Raw genomic sequence first — 15,682 nt, forward strand, 5'->3', positions numbered from 1 at the left:
TAAAAAACCCTTTGCATCTTTAAAGTTCTTTGCAAACTGTTTGGTTTGGTTTTTTTCAATAAAAGCCGACAAATTTTTTCAAGAAAACATTTCCTCTTTAAAGCCTTTAGCAAACTGGGTAGATTCTTGTATGAATTTCAAACCTGAATTACAGCCTGAGGCTCTGACTTTTCAAGCATTGATGCACATGATTAATTTTAGGAATGAGAATAGTCCCTTTTAAGTCACTGGAATTACTTAAATGCTTAACATCAAACACACATTAAAATCTTTTCAGGATTGGGTATCTAAAATCAAATGAAGCTATCTCAACTAAATGCATGTGTGTTGGTCTCTGGTACATTTTGGATGTTTAAATGCGATTTTGAGAATATTTGTCTGGAATAGGTAGACACTTTATAAATACAACAGTATTTGCATTGCTTGCAATCAAAGTTCGAAGCTGTTTACTTGAAATAATCTGTCTCCCAGTCTTTGGGACTCTTTCCTTCTGGGCTTGTGGGGTAATTTCTTGTGCCTGTTGTTGCAGAGGTAGCCTGAGTTTGGATGATTTTCGGTAAGTCAAGATAATGTGCTGTAATTGTTGCCTGTTAGTGTTAAATTGCATCCACCATGAGTGCATCATACTGCCTTTATAACAGACATTGAGTCTTTCATTCTTAAATATATGCAGACTCTATGTGGTTAAATTCATTTTAAACAACAAACTAATTACAAGTTCATTCTCTCAAGTTTTTTTAGCAAACTTTTTTTTACATTGGTCTTGGTTGAACTACTATTTCTCCCATATGCAGATATAAAAATATACAAAATATAATCTTCTTCGCCTCTACCTGGTTTGTTCTCTTGTATTAACCTTAGCATATTAGTTATGTCTCAACTTTTTTGCTGAAAGGGTTGTAGTTATTTTGTAACCTTTACCTAAAGTTTTTTTCTTTGTTGCATGCATCCAGATCCTATCTCTTAAAAAAGAAAAGAAAAATTAAATTATGAAAGTTGTGTTACACTACATTGGACTGTCAGACAGAGTCTTCCTCCATTCTGCCTACATCCAACAGGATGTCTTTGAGAGCATAGGAGAGACAGCTTCTCTGCTCTGAGTCATGGTGTCCAGCTCTAGTCAGCTCTGTAACAGCCCTGGGCTAAACATGCTCAGTTCTGATGGAATCTTCAGAGAGTCTAGTTACAAAACTCTAGTAAGTCTCTGCCAAATAGGTACCGCCCATGAGTTGTGAAGACTTATAATTGGACCGAATTTTCTCAGGGACAGCATGAGTTCCATTTCTGGCACAAAAGCCAATAACCCTAAACAAACTTCCAAGTTTGTTTCAAAGTGTGGGGCACTAGTTTCTCAATTTAATGTTGGCCAAACAATGTGTTTTTCTTTAGCTTCATTTTTGGAAATGGCAAATCTTTTTTGACTAATTTCTTCTACAAAACTTAGCCTAAGGCAGAGACCTCTGAAAAACCTGAGAACAAGTGGTTAAACTTTGGCAAACTATAAGGACCTGCAACTAGGGTCTGACAATGGGAAGTGGAAGACATTTGATGATAGGTGGAGCTACCAGCTTGAGCTATAAAAATGTAAAAATACTGATTATAATAATTGAATTTTAAAACTGTACATACTGAAAAATACTGGGTAGAATTATAAGCAGTTAAGATGGGGAGAAAACATTCAATGCCCCTTTAACAAAATAGGCCACGCAGTCAACTGGTGATGTCACCGCAGTTCTCTCCTAAAGGTTCCGGCTCTGATCTTCTGTTCTGCTTTCCTGACAGGTTTTTAAAGGAATATAGTACAGTAAAAGCTCTGTTATAAAATACTTAAGTAACCAGAAATCTCAGTTAACCAGCCTTTCTGGTGTCTCCCAGAACAAATCTTCATCTCTAGTAACTTGGAGTAATATATAGGTTGAATCTCTCTCGTCGGGCACCCTCAGGACATGACCAGTGCTGGACAAGACCATTAGAGGCCATGAGAGGTCAATATTGTCTAGCACATTACCAACAACTGTCTTTGCTTACTGGGCTCTTGGAGGACATTTAGTCGTAAATTGCAGCTAAATAACGGAGCACAACACTGAGAACCATGACTGATGGCTGTAAACAAATATCATGGGACAGTACAAAGCTTCGCCACACCATAGTAAGTAGTCATCCAGCTAACCAAAATCATGCCAGATTATGGATATTGCTGGACAAGAGAGTTCCAGATTAGAAGGGTTCAACCTGTACTGGGCAGGAGGTTATGTAATTGCATGTTCCACACTCTACAAAGAGGCAGATGACAAGTAAACAAGTTGATATCAGGGATTTATTCAGAAAAGCAGCTTTTATGATGGTCCTGCAAATTCGTTCAGCCCCCGTCAGATCCTGTTCAGCCTGTATAACTTGGATAACCAGAATATTTGATTAACCATCACCTCCATTCCCCCAGCATGCCAGATAACAGTGCTTTTACTGTAATTACTAAAATTTTCATCATGATTAGAAAATAAACTTTGAATGTTTTCAGGTGTTAAAGTGTTCATAACACCTTTGAATCCCAAATGATTTATCCATTTGTTCAACGATGTTAAATTTTGCAGTTCGCCTTACGGTTCTGTAACAAGCTTTATAAAAGGTCAGATAACTATATTTATTGGGAATATCCCCCATCTCTTGCCTCAGTAGAATTTGTTCAGATTATTGATTGTTACATTACTAGTACAAGAAATTAAAGGTTTTTTTTCAGAACTGGTGTAAGGGCAGTATGTATGGCATGCATGCATTGATGTGCTGTAACGTGTGGCAATAATGAAGACTGCAGACTTCCTGCCTAATGTCTCTGCCCTGTTTAACTTGAACTTGCTGCCTTTGGATACTTTTTCACACAAGTTGTTCTAGCTCTGAACAAGTCTATAAAATTTGCATAAAGCCTTCATCTCTAGAGCACATTGCCTTGTTTTGAACTAGGAGCCTTCATTTGCTTCTTTTTCCCTTCATGTTTTGTAAGTTGTGATCCTCCAGCCTGGTGTTCTGCTTGCGCTTTCCCTGTTGCTTTAAAATAAGTCACTGTCCATTTTACACATGCATTTGTATAAATGCTTTGATGGTTGTAAAGAAAATAAACGTGTTTAAACATGCAGTACTTCACAAATATGGATGGAAAGATTTGATGCCAGAGTCTGTCGTGATGCTACAGTTACTTGCAGAAAAGTCACTGTCTTTGACTCTCTTAATTTCTTTGCAACTTATTAATAAAACAAGTTATTTTAGGAAATCAGTGTTTATGAAAATTGATTGTTCTGTGTATTTCATTCTAAAGTAATGCTGTAGTAAGAGCATCAGTGTTAGTTTATGGCTGAAATTTTAGTACATGTTCTGGAAATGCTCATTTTGTAGCTATTTTCTTTCCCACAGCAGATGGTTTTTTAGTGATAGATCAGTTTTTAAATTGTTCTGTAGTGTGCAATACAAACAGTGAATATATAAATACTAGACCGTCTAAACATACACATAAGTTGCATGCATCATATAATTGCTCGCTCTTATATCTAAATTATATGCAGTGTCTCATGCTGTAGTTTGAGCTATACTTTGAATTTGGCTTTGTATAATCCTTAGAGCCACACAGAAAAGAGGAGAATCATTTGCAATCAGCAAAATAGGCAGCAAAATTAAAGGAGTATTCAAGAGCACCACAATGGAAGGAGCTATGCTACCTAACTACGGTTTAACTGAAGGAGAAGAGGACTTTGTGAGTAAAAAAAAAAAAAAAATTTACATTTGTCCTAAATCTCAGGGGTGTTGTCTTCCAGAATCTTAAATATTTTCATCTTCTGTCACTTCTCCCTTCCTTTGGTCTCCCTCCCATGACAGTAAAAATCAGCTTGTGTTCTGCTCTTGGCACGCGTGCTGGGGGTTGCCAATCCCTGGTCTAGATAATACTCTAGGCCTGCTACGAGTGTCTGGGCCTAGATTAGATGACCTCTCGAGGTTCCTTCCAGTTTTGTGATTCTGTGATCTCAAGGAATAACAGTTACAGAAAATTAGGAACTTTTTTCCCCTAATTCCTTATTTAGCTCTTACCTGTTTATAACCAGAATTACTTTTCTGATTGGCCTGGAATAAAATACATCAGTATCTGAAAGGAGTACCTTAAAAAGGAGCAGAAGTGCAGCAGTGTGGTAAAATTTGACGTTCAGATTATAATGTGTCAAATCCTTTTTGTGTCCCCTCACCTTCAACAATATGCAAAACAAACAAACAAACAAACTTTGCAAATGTTTAGGGATCAGAAGACAGTGGAATAAGTGTGCTCCTACTGTGCATGGCAGAGCCTCAAATACCAATGTCCATTTACTCAGTGTCTACTACATGTTGTAGAGGCAGGGACTGATTGCTTCACAGTGGTGCCCTTTTGAAGGGGTTAAAAATTGTTGCCCCTCACATGATTAAAATTCACCTTGGCTCTTGCCCACTCGAAAATGCTGTAGTTGATTGCTGGTGGAGCTTCAAATGGTTTGAATTACCCTACAGTTTGAGGGGGGCAGGAGGGAGAAAGCTGCTAGAGGTCTACTTAGTTCAGGCTTAGATGATTCAATGCTTTGATGGAAGCAACATGCTGGAAAGAGAGTCCCTCAGATGAACCTCCATAGCTCACCAACTGAGAGAAGGCTCCCATTCTTCAGAGCCATAGGTCATTGCCTGGCAATCTAGCTGTAGATTAATAACTGAGATGATTCTTTGCTCCGCACAGTAGTTGCTCTCTCTTGTGGATACAACATAATGCCCTAGCTTCCGTTTTGCAGACCAGCCAGTGAGCCATTGAAAACTTGCCACCTGTAAGTCCTACTCTGATGCACATAGATGGTGTATGCTGGCAAGGCACCTCTAACTCACTGGATGGGACTTCAGTGAGAGGAGCATCTCTGGTAAATACATTGCTCCCAGCCCTTAAGCTATCAGCTTCCTTGTTCATGTCTCTTATGGCCAGGGTGTATGGTGGCTATGGAGTCATGAAGAAAGTAGAAAACAGTTCTGCTACAGTTCTATCTGGTGAACTATATAGCTCATCAGAACAAGATTTGTAACTGGCAAACACTGAGTGGCTTGCTAGATGAACTGCAGAGCTGGACGTTATGTATAGTAGAGCCCCGAGATAGGTGCATTCAAGTTGTGCATATCTCGGTTTTACCCAACTCAGAATGGTGGGGAGCTGGCACCTGGCTCCAGGATGCCAACCACTCAGAGGAGTGGGGAAGCTGACCAGCGCTGCTGTGCTGGTCAGTTTCCTGTCTCCTGTGAGTGGTGGGCAGCCGAGAGCCACACACTAGCTCCCCACCGCTCGCAGGAGACAGGAAGCTGACCAATGCTGCTGACTCCACCGAGTAACATGAAATTTGACTTATGCTGGGTTGCGCAAGATCACAACCTCCATGTAAGTTGGGGGTCTGCTGTATATGTGCCAGTATTGGGAAGGAACATGGTAAAAAGGACAGCCCATACCGTAATTGATTAGGGGAGATCTAGTTAGGTGAAAAAGCAAATCTGAAGTTATCCAAAGATTATTGGAATGGTACATGCAGTTATTTGTACTTCATTCAGTGCAGGACAGTTAGCTGGACCATAAGCACTTCAGTGCTCTGCTGTAAACAAAGCCAAAGTTGATCCTCTAGCCCAGTGTTTCCCAAACGGTGTTCTACAGAACGTCAGAGTTCTGTGAAGGAAAAGTAAGGGTTCCATGAGAAAATGATCACGGCTCAGCAACCTGTGGCTTGAGCCTCATGCAGCTCTAAGGAGTTCTCTGGGCACTGCTGCTGCTGACTCTTCTGTGGCTCCCTGCCCAGCTGCCATGCAAACAGTTGAACTAAATTAAACCAAATTAAATGGCCGTCAGGGTGGTGGGAGGGATCCAGCTGGTAAACCAACTCAGTTTAATTCCATTATTTCAGCAGCAGCAGGGCAGGTAGTTGCATAGAGCCCCTTGCTCACAAAGTAGCCAGCGTGTTCACAGTGAGGGCAGGGCAAGGGGAGCCAGATGGATCCTGTGGATCCTGCGTTGTTCTTGTCTTTCATTGGCTGTGACTGGCCCCTCTCATTGCCATAGGGCAGCCAATTTAATCGGGCCCTCAGGACTAGAGTTGGAGGAGCAGCAGCAGTGGTGGCTAAGGTAGGTTCATCTGCCATGTTGGGTGAGGTAATGGGAGGAGCTAACTTGGGCAGAGTTTGTTCAGACCAGGGTTAAGGTGAGGGCCTCTTTGGGTGGATGGGTTAGTCCTGGGGGCTGGTTTGGGGCTGAGGTGGGTTAATCTTGGGGATGTGAGGACAGCTTTGGGGCTGAGACAGATTCAAATTTGGGTCTCCAATGATCCAAGTGATTGCCGTAACCCAGGGGTCAACAACCAAAGTATTTAAAAAAAAAAAAGGCCGTTTTTATTTTAAGTTTGTAAAAACTTAGTAATTCAGGAGCCACAATGAATGTGAATACAAGATGGTCCTTAATAAATAATTTCAAACCATACTTTTTGTAATCCCTGTTTTAAGAACAGCACACACGATGATTAGTAATGTGATACATATTTACACCAGGACATTCACAACCTTTTTACATATTCTCTTTCCTCAGGCATTATGTGTGTGTATTTGTACCCCTATCTTCCTGATTTTTCACTGATGAACCCACTTTAATTATGCCAATTTTGGTTCACGTTTAAATTTCAGTTTTCGTTCTTAAAATGTATGTCACCTTTCACAGCAGGAATGCTGCAAGCTTCCTTTTCCTAATCAAGACTTTACTAGTTAACACAATCAAAACACAGATAAGAATCATATCTCACAATGCACTGCACATATTAAAGGGGGAATTATCGAGTGTTTTGAGAACACATCGCTTGCTGTTTAGATATGAGTTATTCATTGTTGGACTTACAGACTTTTACCATTTATAGAAAATAAACAAGAGGGTTTTATTTTTTACTTTGCAGTTACGGTGTCAGGAGCCACAAAAGTCCTTAAAGAGCTGCAGGTTGCAGACATCTGCCCTAACCACTGGGAAATTGGGCATAAGGAGGCACCTCCACATTTTTGCATATGGCACCCAGATAAATCTCACTGTGAATCTAATCCCAAGGTGTCAATGTTTCTGAAAAATTTATTTGTTTCGACCAAAACAGTTAACTGAAATTGATATGAATTCACAATCTTCACAACCTGCATTCGGGGAAAAAAAAGAAAATTGAAAACTGTTGTCCAGTTCTACGTAATAGTTTCCCTAAAATTTTGCTTTTCTCATTTTTGCTGTGTTATTCGAGGCTAGAATTTTCGAAGAACTAAAGGCGTTTTTAAAGCTATTTCTGCCTGTTTTTCCTGTCCCTGCTGCACACGCTACACTGTATCAAAACACTATTCCTTTTGTTCAGGCTTGTTAAAATTTTTCTGCCGATACTAGACAGCTATGCTTATGGCAATATGTTACTTGTGAAGGTTAATCAGTGGTGTGGTAACAAAATATAATTTTTGGTATAAGGCATTTAGTGTTTCAGAATCTTTAAATTACGTATACTGTATACCATATTGTTCTTGAAACATCTCATCCTTCCTCAGGAGCTAGGATGCAACTTCAGTATGCTATGAGTCAGCTGGTGATACTTTAGACATCTCAGAACTTCTGTTAATTTTGTTTTTAATTTCAAACTAACTTACAGGACTGAAGATTTTTACATAGAGGATCTAAAATAGCAACTATCCAAGTATGCCCTCTTCCAGAATTTTTTTTAATGTTGTCTTTGGTCTTGGTCATGTGTACTTTATATGCAAAAATTGAGCTATGTTTTGACTGATCTTCTGTATTTTTTGCCAAATTAAAAATTGTAGCCTGTACCAAAGCTCTGATCAGGGAGGTCTTGATGCTTGAATCTTTCACTTCAGATTGAAGAAGGCATCATGGTAATGGAAGATGATTCTCCTGTGGAGACTGTTAGCACTCCCAATACACCTCGGAACCTTGCTGCATGGAAAATTAACATTCCATATGTGGACTTCTTCGATGATCCCTCCCTTGAAAGGAAGGATAGAAAAGAGAGAATTCCAGTGTTTTGTATTGATGTGGAGAGAAACGATAGAAGGGCAGGTAAGTGTCTTTCTGATATAATGAAGTTAAAGTGTAGCTCAAAATATTTTTGTGCTATATTTTATTTGATTGTTCTGATGTGCTGCATATTCACCTCCCCTTTTTTCAGCAACTGAGTAATAACTTACAAATAAATTTTGTTTGGGGAATGTGGGCATGAGGGAAAAATGGACAGACTTCTTATCTGGAAATTGTGACAAATTATTTCTAAAAGTGAGTACAGTCTAAATTTAAAATTAAACCAAAGCTTTTAAGAATTCTTCCTTCCCCACAAAAATGTTAATGTTGAGATTCATTTGGTGAACATTGTGTGTTTTGCATTTACTGTACCAGCAAGATATTTCCTGTTCTGCTCACTTTTTCGTGAATAGTACTTTAAGTAGATTTGTTGATGTCCACGTGTCTTTCAAATGGATGCCATACAAGTGCACAAATAGGTATGTACCACAGGTTAAACCTCTCTAGTCTGGCATCCATGAGAGCTGATCAGGGCTGAATGAGAGAATTTGCTGAACCATGGGTGGTCAATATTGTCTAGCAGCATTACCCACACTTCTACTTCTTAGAAAACATTTAGGGGGTGAATTACAGCTAAATATCGGCACAGAACCCCGAGAGACGGGACTGGTGGCTGTAAACAAATGTTATGGTACCATGGGAGGTCTTTGTCACGCATAAGATAAATGTCAGAGGGGTAGCTGAGTTAGTCTATATCTTCAAAAACATCAGGAAGTCCTGTGGCACCGTATGAACTAACAGATATTTTGGAGAATAAGCTTTTCTGGGCAAAGACCTGCTTTGTCAGATGGCCATCCAGCTAACTAAAATCATGTCAGATCATAGATGTTGCCAGACAAGAGAGTGTCGGACTAGAGCGGTTCAACCTGTATTAAACATTCTGCAGCAGGAATATGGCTTTTTCTTAAAATAGATTTCTTATGCAAATTATTTTGGTAACTTGAAAATAAACTGTTTACAACCCAGGATTTCAGCATCAATTTAGAAAAATATCTGTATCTGGGGAGAGAGAAATCCAACCCCCATTTTAGAGAAGGGTAAATTGAATGAATTAATATAGGCTTTTTCCCTGCTCCCTGAATGGTATAGCACTTGACAAGCAGCTGGAGGAGATGCCTGGAAGGGCTCTGCACTAGGAGAAGATAATTACCAAAACTCAAGCTTACATTACATTCCTGTTTCCTTTATAATAATATGCCAGTCTGCCAGCAATGCCTTGGGCTGCTCATGTAATTTAACAATACTTAAGTCATTTATATAGCTCAGTGTGGCTAATGTAGTCATACAGTCCTGACTACTTGCATCCTTGAGATCTTTTCCTCTATATTCCGTAGTATATTTGCTTTTTTTAACTCTTTGTTGCATACTTTATTACTCTCCCAGATGGGTGTACGAACCTATATTATTTCCAGTATGTGTATTTTTCAGTTGGACATGAACCTGAACGCTGGTCTGTCTATAGAAGATACCTTGAATTTTATGTGCTTGAGTCCAAGCTAACAGAATTCCATGGTATGTTTCCACTTCTACTTTAATTATTTTGGTTTTTTAGCTTTGAGCAGAAATTTAAGATTTTTTTTGTTTGTTTTTAAGATAATTGAATATGCTTGACTTGTTCCCTAATTTATAGGTTCCTTTTCTGATGCTCAACTTCCATCAAAAAGGATCATTGGTCCAAAGAATTATGAATTCTTAAAGACAAAGAGGGAGGAGTTTGAGGAGTATCTGCAGGTATAAGATGATCTGCTGCTGTTCATTTTTTTTAAATTGTGTGAACATGAAGCTTATAAAGTTTAACAATTCCAGTGTTTCCCAAGTAACTTTGTGTAATAATTGTTTTTTGTAATCACGTACTAATTTTTAAGAATGTTCTTTTATTTACTTTTTCTTGTATGTTCTTCAAAGAAACTTCTGCAGCATCCAGAGCTGAGTAACAGCCAGCTTTTGGCTGACTTTCTGTCTCCCAGTGGTAGAGAGACGCAATTTCTCGATAAAATGTTGCCTGATGTAAATCTTGGTAGGTAACATAGTTGCTCTTTATTACACTCTTACAGAAACTATAGTACACCAAATTGAGGGCTCATTACTACTGAGAGGTGGTACTTGCGTAAGTCCTAGGTTTATGAAATATGATGTTGCACACTCTCTGTGCTATACAGCTATTACAATCCAATCATTTTCCCAAGAATCTGATTTTGACACCTGCATTCCTATCCATTTCTGGGAGAGAAAGTATCTTTGGAAAATCTAGACTGCATATTGGATGCCTTTTGAATATCTAAGCCCAGTACTTTCAAAATCTGTTGCTCCTGTAAAGATCAGGTCATCTGTGTCTCCAAGTAATTCAGGCGGATAAACGGCATTAGCTAAGATTTGATTTTCAAGACCCAATCTAAAGAAGCAACTGTTTGTGGTGTTTTTTTTTAAATATTTTATAGAGGCAACTTCGTGATTTAACTTACCTTTGAATGTTAGCCAATCACCTTAAAGTTCATTTGAAAGGTGCCAGAATTAATGTCAATTTCTTGTGCTAATTTTGTGTCAGTGCATTGCATAGAAGAGTGTCCTAAATTCAAACCAGTTTTCCATGTATTTAAGTAAGGTAGTACTTAGTGTTCCTTCTGATGACCTGTTTAGTTGTAGGTCATTTTTTATGCTTTGGCAATTGCGAACCTCTTTCAGTAGTAGTGCTTCCCCCTCACCCCCTTAGTGTAACAAAATCTCCAACCAAGTGTGTATGAATATTTGAGGTGATCTGAAGACGCAAGTCTTATCTGATCCCACACTAGCTGCCATACCTTCCCACGCATACGTTTGCTTTTTGTAAGCAGAAATTATCTCAGCATTTCACAGGGTTTCTGTACAGAGGTTAGCAATTTTAAGACTGGTTGTGAAACACAGACACACATCTCTCATATATAATGTCTCAATTTTCTTTGTGTAATATGTAAAGATAAGAAAATCAAAATATTGAATTAGATATTTAACTTTAAAACACTTTTGAAATATTTTTCATTTGTATTATCTTTAAATTGTTCTGTTGTGCTTCTGATGTTCCAGGTTATTTAGGGTAATTTTTAAGACTTTGCTAATATCTCTCCAATTCTTTAAATCCTTTTTAACATGAGTATTTTCTTGAACTTCCACCATTGTGCATTTTACTAGTATCTGCATAGTAGATGACTCTTACTATTGGAGGAGAGTAAATACTGTCTTAGACTCCGAGGTTTAGGACTTTACTGTATGAGAGAGGCTTGCAGAAAATAAGGAAGGGTATTGGAATACTAGTGGTGAATCATTAGTGACCAGAACTGAAAAATAATACATAGTGAGGTCATTCAAACAGAAGAGTCATGAGAGTCTGACAATTTAGGAATCTTTCATATTATGTCCTTGTCTCCCTCCACACTCAGGATGCCTCTTGCTATTTTTAATTAACCTCACATGCCACTTACATTCATCTCTCCATGATCCTTTGGAAGAGCACAGAGGAACATCTTAAATTTCTTCATGTGTGAAAACATTCTCATTTGTGTGTAATATCTTTTGCTGATGAGTTTGACTTTTTAAGTCTGATATACCCTCAAAATTTCATAATTTACTTGTATGTATGCAGTATCTTTTCAAAGTTATGTGTTAGTTTCAAGTGTTTCTTTAAAAAGATTATAAAGTGATACTTAAAATGAAGCAATAGATGCCAGAGTTAAACTTAATCAGTTTCAGGCTGAGGTGATAAAGTAAGACAATATAGGTTTTCTTGCTTCAATTCTGTGAAATTTATAATTTAATATAGCTTACATGTCATGGATTGTTTTTCATTTGTATTATTATAGTTATTAAATGCCCCTTCAAATGTTTGTCAGGCACATTATAGATCCATGTAAAAGAAAAATCTCACTGTGGTGATCTTATAGTCTAAACAGACAAAACAGGTAAGGGGCAATGAGTTGGGGGAGGAAAACACAAGGATACTAATAGATATCAGATATGAGATTCAAAAGGGCATGGGGTAATCTATACTTTTTTGTTCTTAATTATAGGGAAGATTATAAAGTCTGTTCCAGGAAAGCTAATGAAAGAGGTGCGTATATGCTGTGTCTAAGTAGCCTGTGCTCTGGCTGTGGTTAGAATCTTTAAATGAACACTTGCAGGTTGCTGCATGTTAATCCAGCACAAATTTTAGTTTGGAATCGGTCTTTTTTTTAACTATTTAACTATCACTGTTTGATCTTTGTGTATTTAATTTTAGAAAGGTCAGCATTTGGAGCCATTCATTATGAATTTCATTAACTCCTGCGAATCTCCCAAGCCTAAACCAAGCAGACCAGAGCTTACAATTCTCAGTCCCACTTCTGAAAACAACAAGAAGGTACAATAAATGTACAGAGGGGAAAATATTGACTCTTACCTGCGAATGTGAAAAGTAAACGGGAGAAGCTGTAAAAATGGTGGCTTGGCTGCTTGCATTAATGTATGTTCTTGGGTGGAGGGTTTTTCCTTTTCTTCCAGCAAATGAAATTTAATGTGGATAAGTGTAAGGTAATGCACATTTGAAAAAATAATCCTAACTATACTTACAATACGATGGGGGCTAATTTAGCTATAACTAATCAGGAAAGAGATCTTGGAGTTATCGTGGATAGTTCCTTGAAAACATCCACGCAGCCTGCAGAGGCTGCCAAAAAGGCAAATAGGATGTTAGGTATTATTAAGAGGGGTAGAAAATGAGGCAAGGAGTATCTTACTGCCCCTATATAAATCTATGGTACACCCACATCTTGAATACTGTGTACAGATGTGGTCTCCTCACCTAAAAGAAGATATCCTGGCACTGGAAAAAGTTCGGAAAAGGGCAACTAGAATGATTAGGAGCTTGGAACAGGTCCCATATGAGGAGAGGCTAAAAAGATTGGGACTTTTCAATTTAGAAAACTGGGGGCTGACAAGGGGACATGATAGAGGTATATAAAATTATGACAGGTGTGGAGAGGGTGAATAAGGAGAAGTTATTTACTTGTGCCCATAATACAAGAACTAGAGGACAGCAAATTAAATTAATGGGTGTCAGGTTTAAAACTAATAAAAGAAAGTTCTTCTTCACTCAGTGCATAGTTAACCTGTGGAACTCCTTGCCAGAGAAGACTCTGAAGGCTAGGGCTGTAACAGAATTTAAGAAAGAGCTAGATAAATCCATAAAAGGCTATTAGCAAAGGGTAGGAGTGGTGTCCCTGGCCTCTGATTGTCAGAGGCTGGAGCTGGAGGGCAGGAGACAAATCGCTTGATCATTGTCTTTGCTCCCCCGGCCCATGGCACCTGGCACTCACCACTGTCAGGAGACAGGCTACTGGGCTGGATGGACCTTTGGTCTGACCCAGTATGGTTATTCTTATGTTATGTTCTTATGTACCATACATCATGGCACTGCTAAGCTCCATGTTTGTTTCTGGATGGATTAGAGGAGTTATAATTTATAGAATAATGGAAACATAGGCAAGGGACCTCGAGGTCATCTGGCCCAGTCCCTGCACTGAGGCAGGACCAAATATACCTAGACCATCCCTGACGTGCATTTCGCTAAACTGCTATTAAAAACTTGCAGTGGTGTAAATTCTACACCTCCCTTGGTCACCTATTCCAGCAGTTAGCTAACCTTATCATTAGAAAGCTTTTCCAATATCTAACCTAGATATCTCGTAGCTCAGTGGTATGAACATTGGCATTGTGAGCTCAATCCTTGAGGAAGCCGTTTGCAAATAGTTTTTTTAAATCTATCAGCATTGCTTGGTCCTGCTGGGAGATCAGGGGACTGGACTCTGAACTCTCAAGGTGCCTTCCAGTTCTCTGATATATGAATATCTCCATATATTTACAGATTAATCTGATCACTGGAGGTAATGCAGGAAGTTGACATAAAGAACAATTGATCATTGTCTTCTTTGTACTCAGTTTTTTTTTTTAAACCTTTCCTTTCAGGGTAGTTTTTCTAAACCTTTTATAATTTTTCATGCTCTGGGCTATCTAATTTGTCCACATGGGTTCTTCAGCCAGGCCTCACCAGTATCAGTTATTGGGTTACATATGGTGTCTTTCATCTCAGAATATTAGCCCTTTTTGCCATTTCATTATGTTATAGGTTCATATTTACCAAATGTAATAAACATAAAGTTAGGTATGCTTGCAGTCTTGTAAACAATTGACATGGATAAGTGTTACAATTATTATTGTATTGGGGCCTACAAGCTTTACGATATTAAAATCTGACTGGTTTTTCTGTATTGACTTATGAGTCAGTACTTTAATATTTTAATACATTTATCACTCTTCCAAATAATTCTCTAAAGAGTAAAATTTCACTTTGTCTTAAGGTGGTTTCTTACATATATGGTCCCTGCTATTTCTAGTGTTTAATTTGAAAGGAACTGGTTTAAAACATCCAAAACAATTGTTTAAACCATCCAAAACAATTGTTTAAACTTGTGTGAGGAGATACTTGTAGGCCATAAAAGAGAAGAGTGTACTTTTTCCAGTGATCCCAGAGGAGAGGGGGCAGAGAGAGCATAAAGCAATCAAAATATAATTCCCTTAAATCAGTGCATTGCCTGTTTTGAATTGAAATATTTTGTCTTTGAGTGGCAAAATATTGGTTTGGGGGCATTTGTAACAGGGTTGCTGCTTACTGAGTGGTCCTTTTGTGGTCACAGTGCTCTTTGTTGCAGCAGCCACCTCTCTGCTCTCACTTGTCGGTCCCCTTACAGCCTTCTTGCAGCCTTTCTTAGAAGTCTTCCTGTCCTCCACTTGGGGCTGTGTTATGACTGCAAAAAGTTCCACCAGTGATATCCATCACTGTAATCCAAAAGTTCACACTTATTTCTGGCTCTTTTGCCATCCATGCAGAGCTCTTTCTTCGCTACAGCATATTCTTTAGAGGTGCCTTTCATTGCTCTTCCTTGAGTTTAGTCTTCTGGCTCTGGCTTCCTTCTCTTTCCATTGTCTCCTTAGTTGTAAGGTAGAACACAGTTTATATATTGCTTTCCTCCGAAGAGCTCCTCCTGCTTGGCTGGAAGAGAAGGGAGCACAACCTTTTCCTGTGTTATAGGTCTCTTGATCAATGTTCCCTCTAATCTTGTCCATCCATGTACAGAATAAGTGTTATGTGCACTGGAGCATGTGTGAATGTGCGCCATCAGTAGAAAGGAAAAAGCCTAGCTATGTGCACTCTCCTAATGCTGGGTGGCATTTGAATGTCTCCTGAATGACTACAAGTGCATGGCTTAAAGGGAACGCTGCTCCTGATCCCAGGCCCATGAAGGAAAAATCAATGATGGGGAAACTCCAGGACAATTCCTAATTACCCAGGGCTGCTTCCTCTCCTTCATTACCAAGCCATTTCCTGGTCCTTCATTTATTCGTTCTCCCTGGAATAGAATCTTCTGGCCCCCTTGGATCTTAAATGTCCTGTATGCTGCATTACAGCATTCAAGAAGATATTGAAATTTTCTTTAGAAAACACATACCTTCTCTGAAAAACTTCATCACTGAAATCAGATT

General features: G+C 38.7%; 1 protein-coding gene across 2 annotated transcripts in view; it reads left to right on the top strand.

Moving 5' to 3' along the window:
• Window positions 1-15,682, top strand: part of SNX14 (sorting nexin 14) — a 70,766-nt gene that overhangs the window by 42,160 nt on the left and 12,924 nt on the right. The window contains exons 16-23 of one of the 2 annotated variants that reach the window (XM_074990947.1): window positions 530-556; window positions 3,610-3,742; window positions 7,915-8,116; window positions 9,563-9,646; window positions 9,765-9,865; window positions 10,040-10,151; window positions 12,175-12,215; window positions 12,384-12,503. In XM_074990947.1, coding sequence (XP_074847048.1) covers window positions 530-556; window positions 3,610-3,742; window positions 7,915-8,116; window positions 9,563-9,646; window positions 9,765-9,865; window positions 10,040-10,151; window positions 12,175-12,215; window positions 12,384-12,503 — 820 coding nt within the window. The remainder of the gene's footprint in view (window positions 1-529; window positions 557-3,609; window positions 3,743-7,914; window positions 8,117-9,562; window positions 9,647-9,764; window positions 9,866-10,039; window positions 10,152-12,174; window positions 12,216-12,383; window positions 12,504-15,682) is intronic. The other variant, XM_074990948.1, reaches the window with a different exon arrangement.

This window comes from Carettochelys insculpta, chromosome 3 (assembly GCF_033958435.1).
Source record: "Carettochelys insculpta isolate YL-2023 chromosome 3, ASM3395843v1, whole genome shotgun sequence".
Lineage (NCBI taxonomy): Eukaryota > Metazoa > Chordata > Testudines > Carettochelyidae > Carettochelys > Carettochelys insculpta.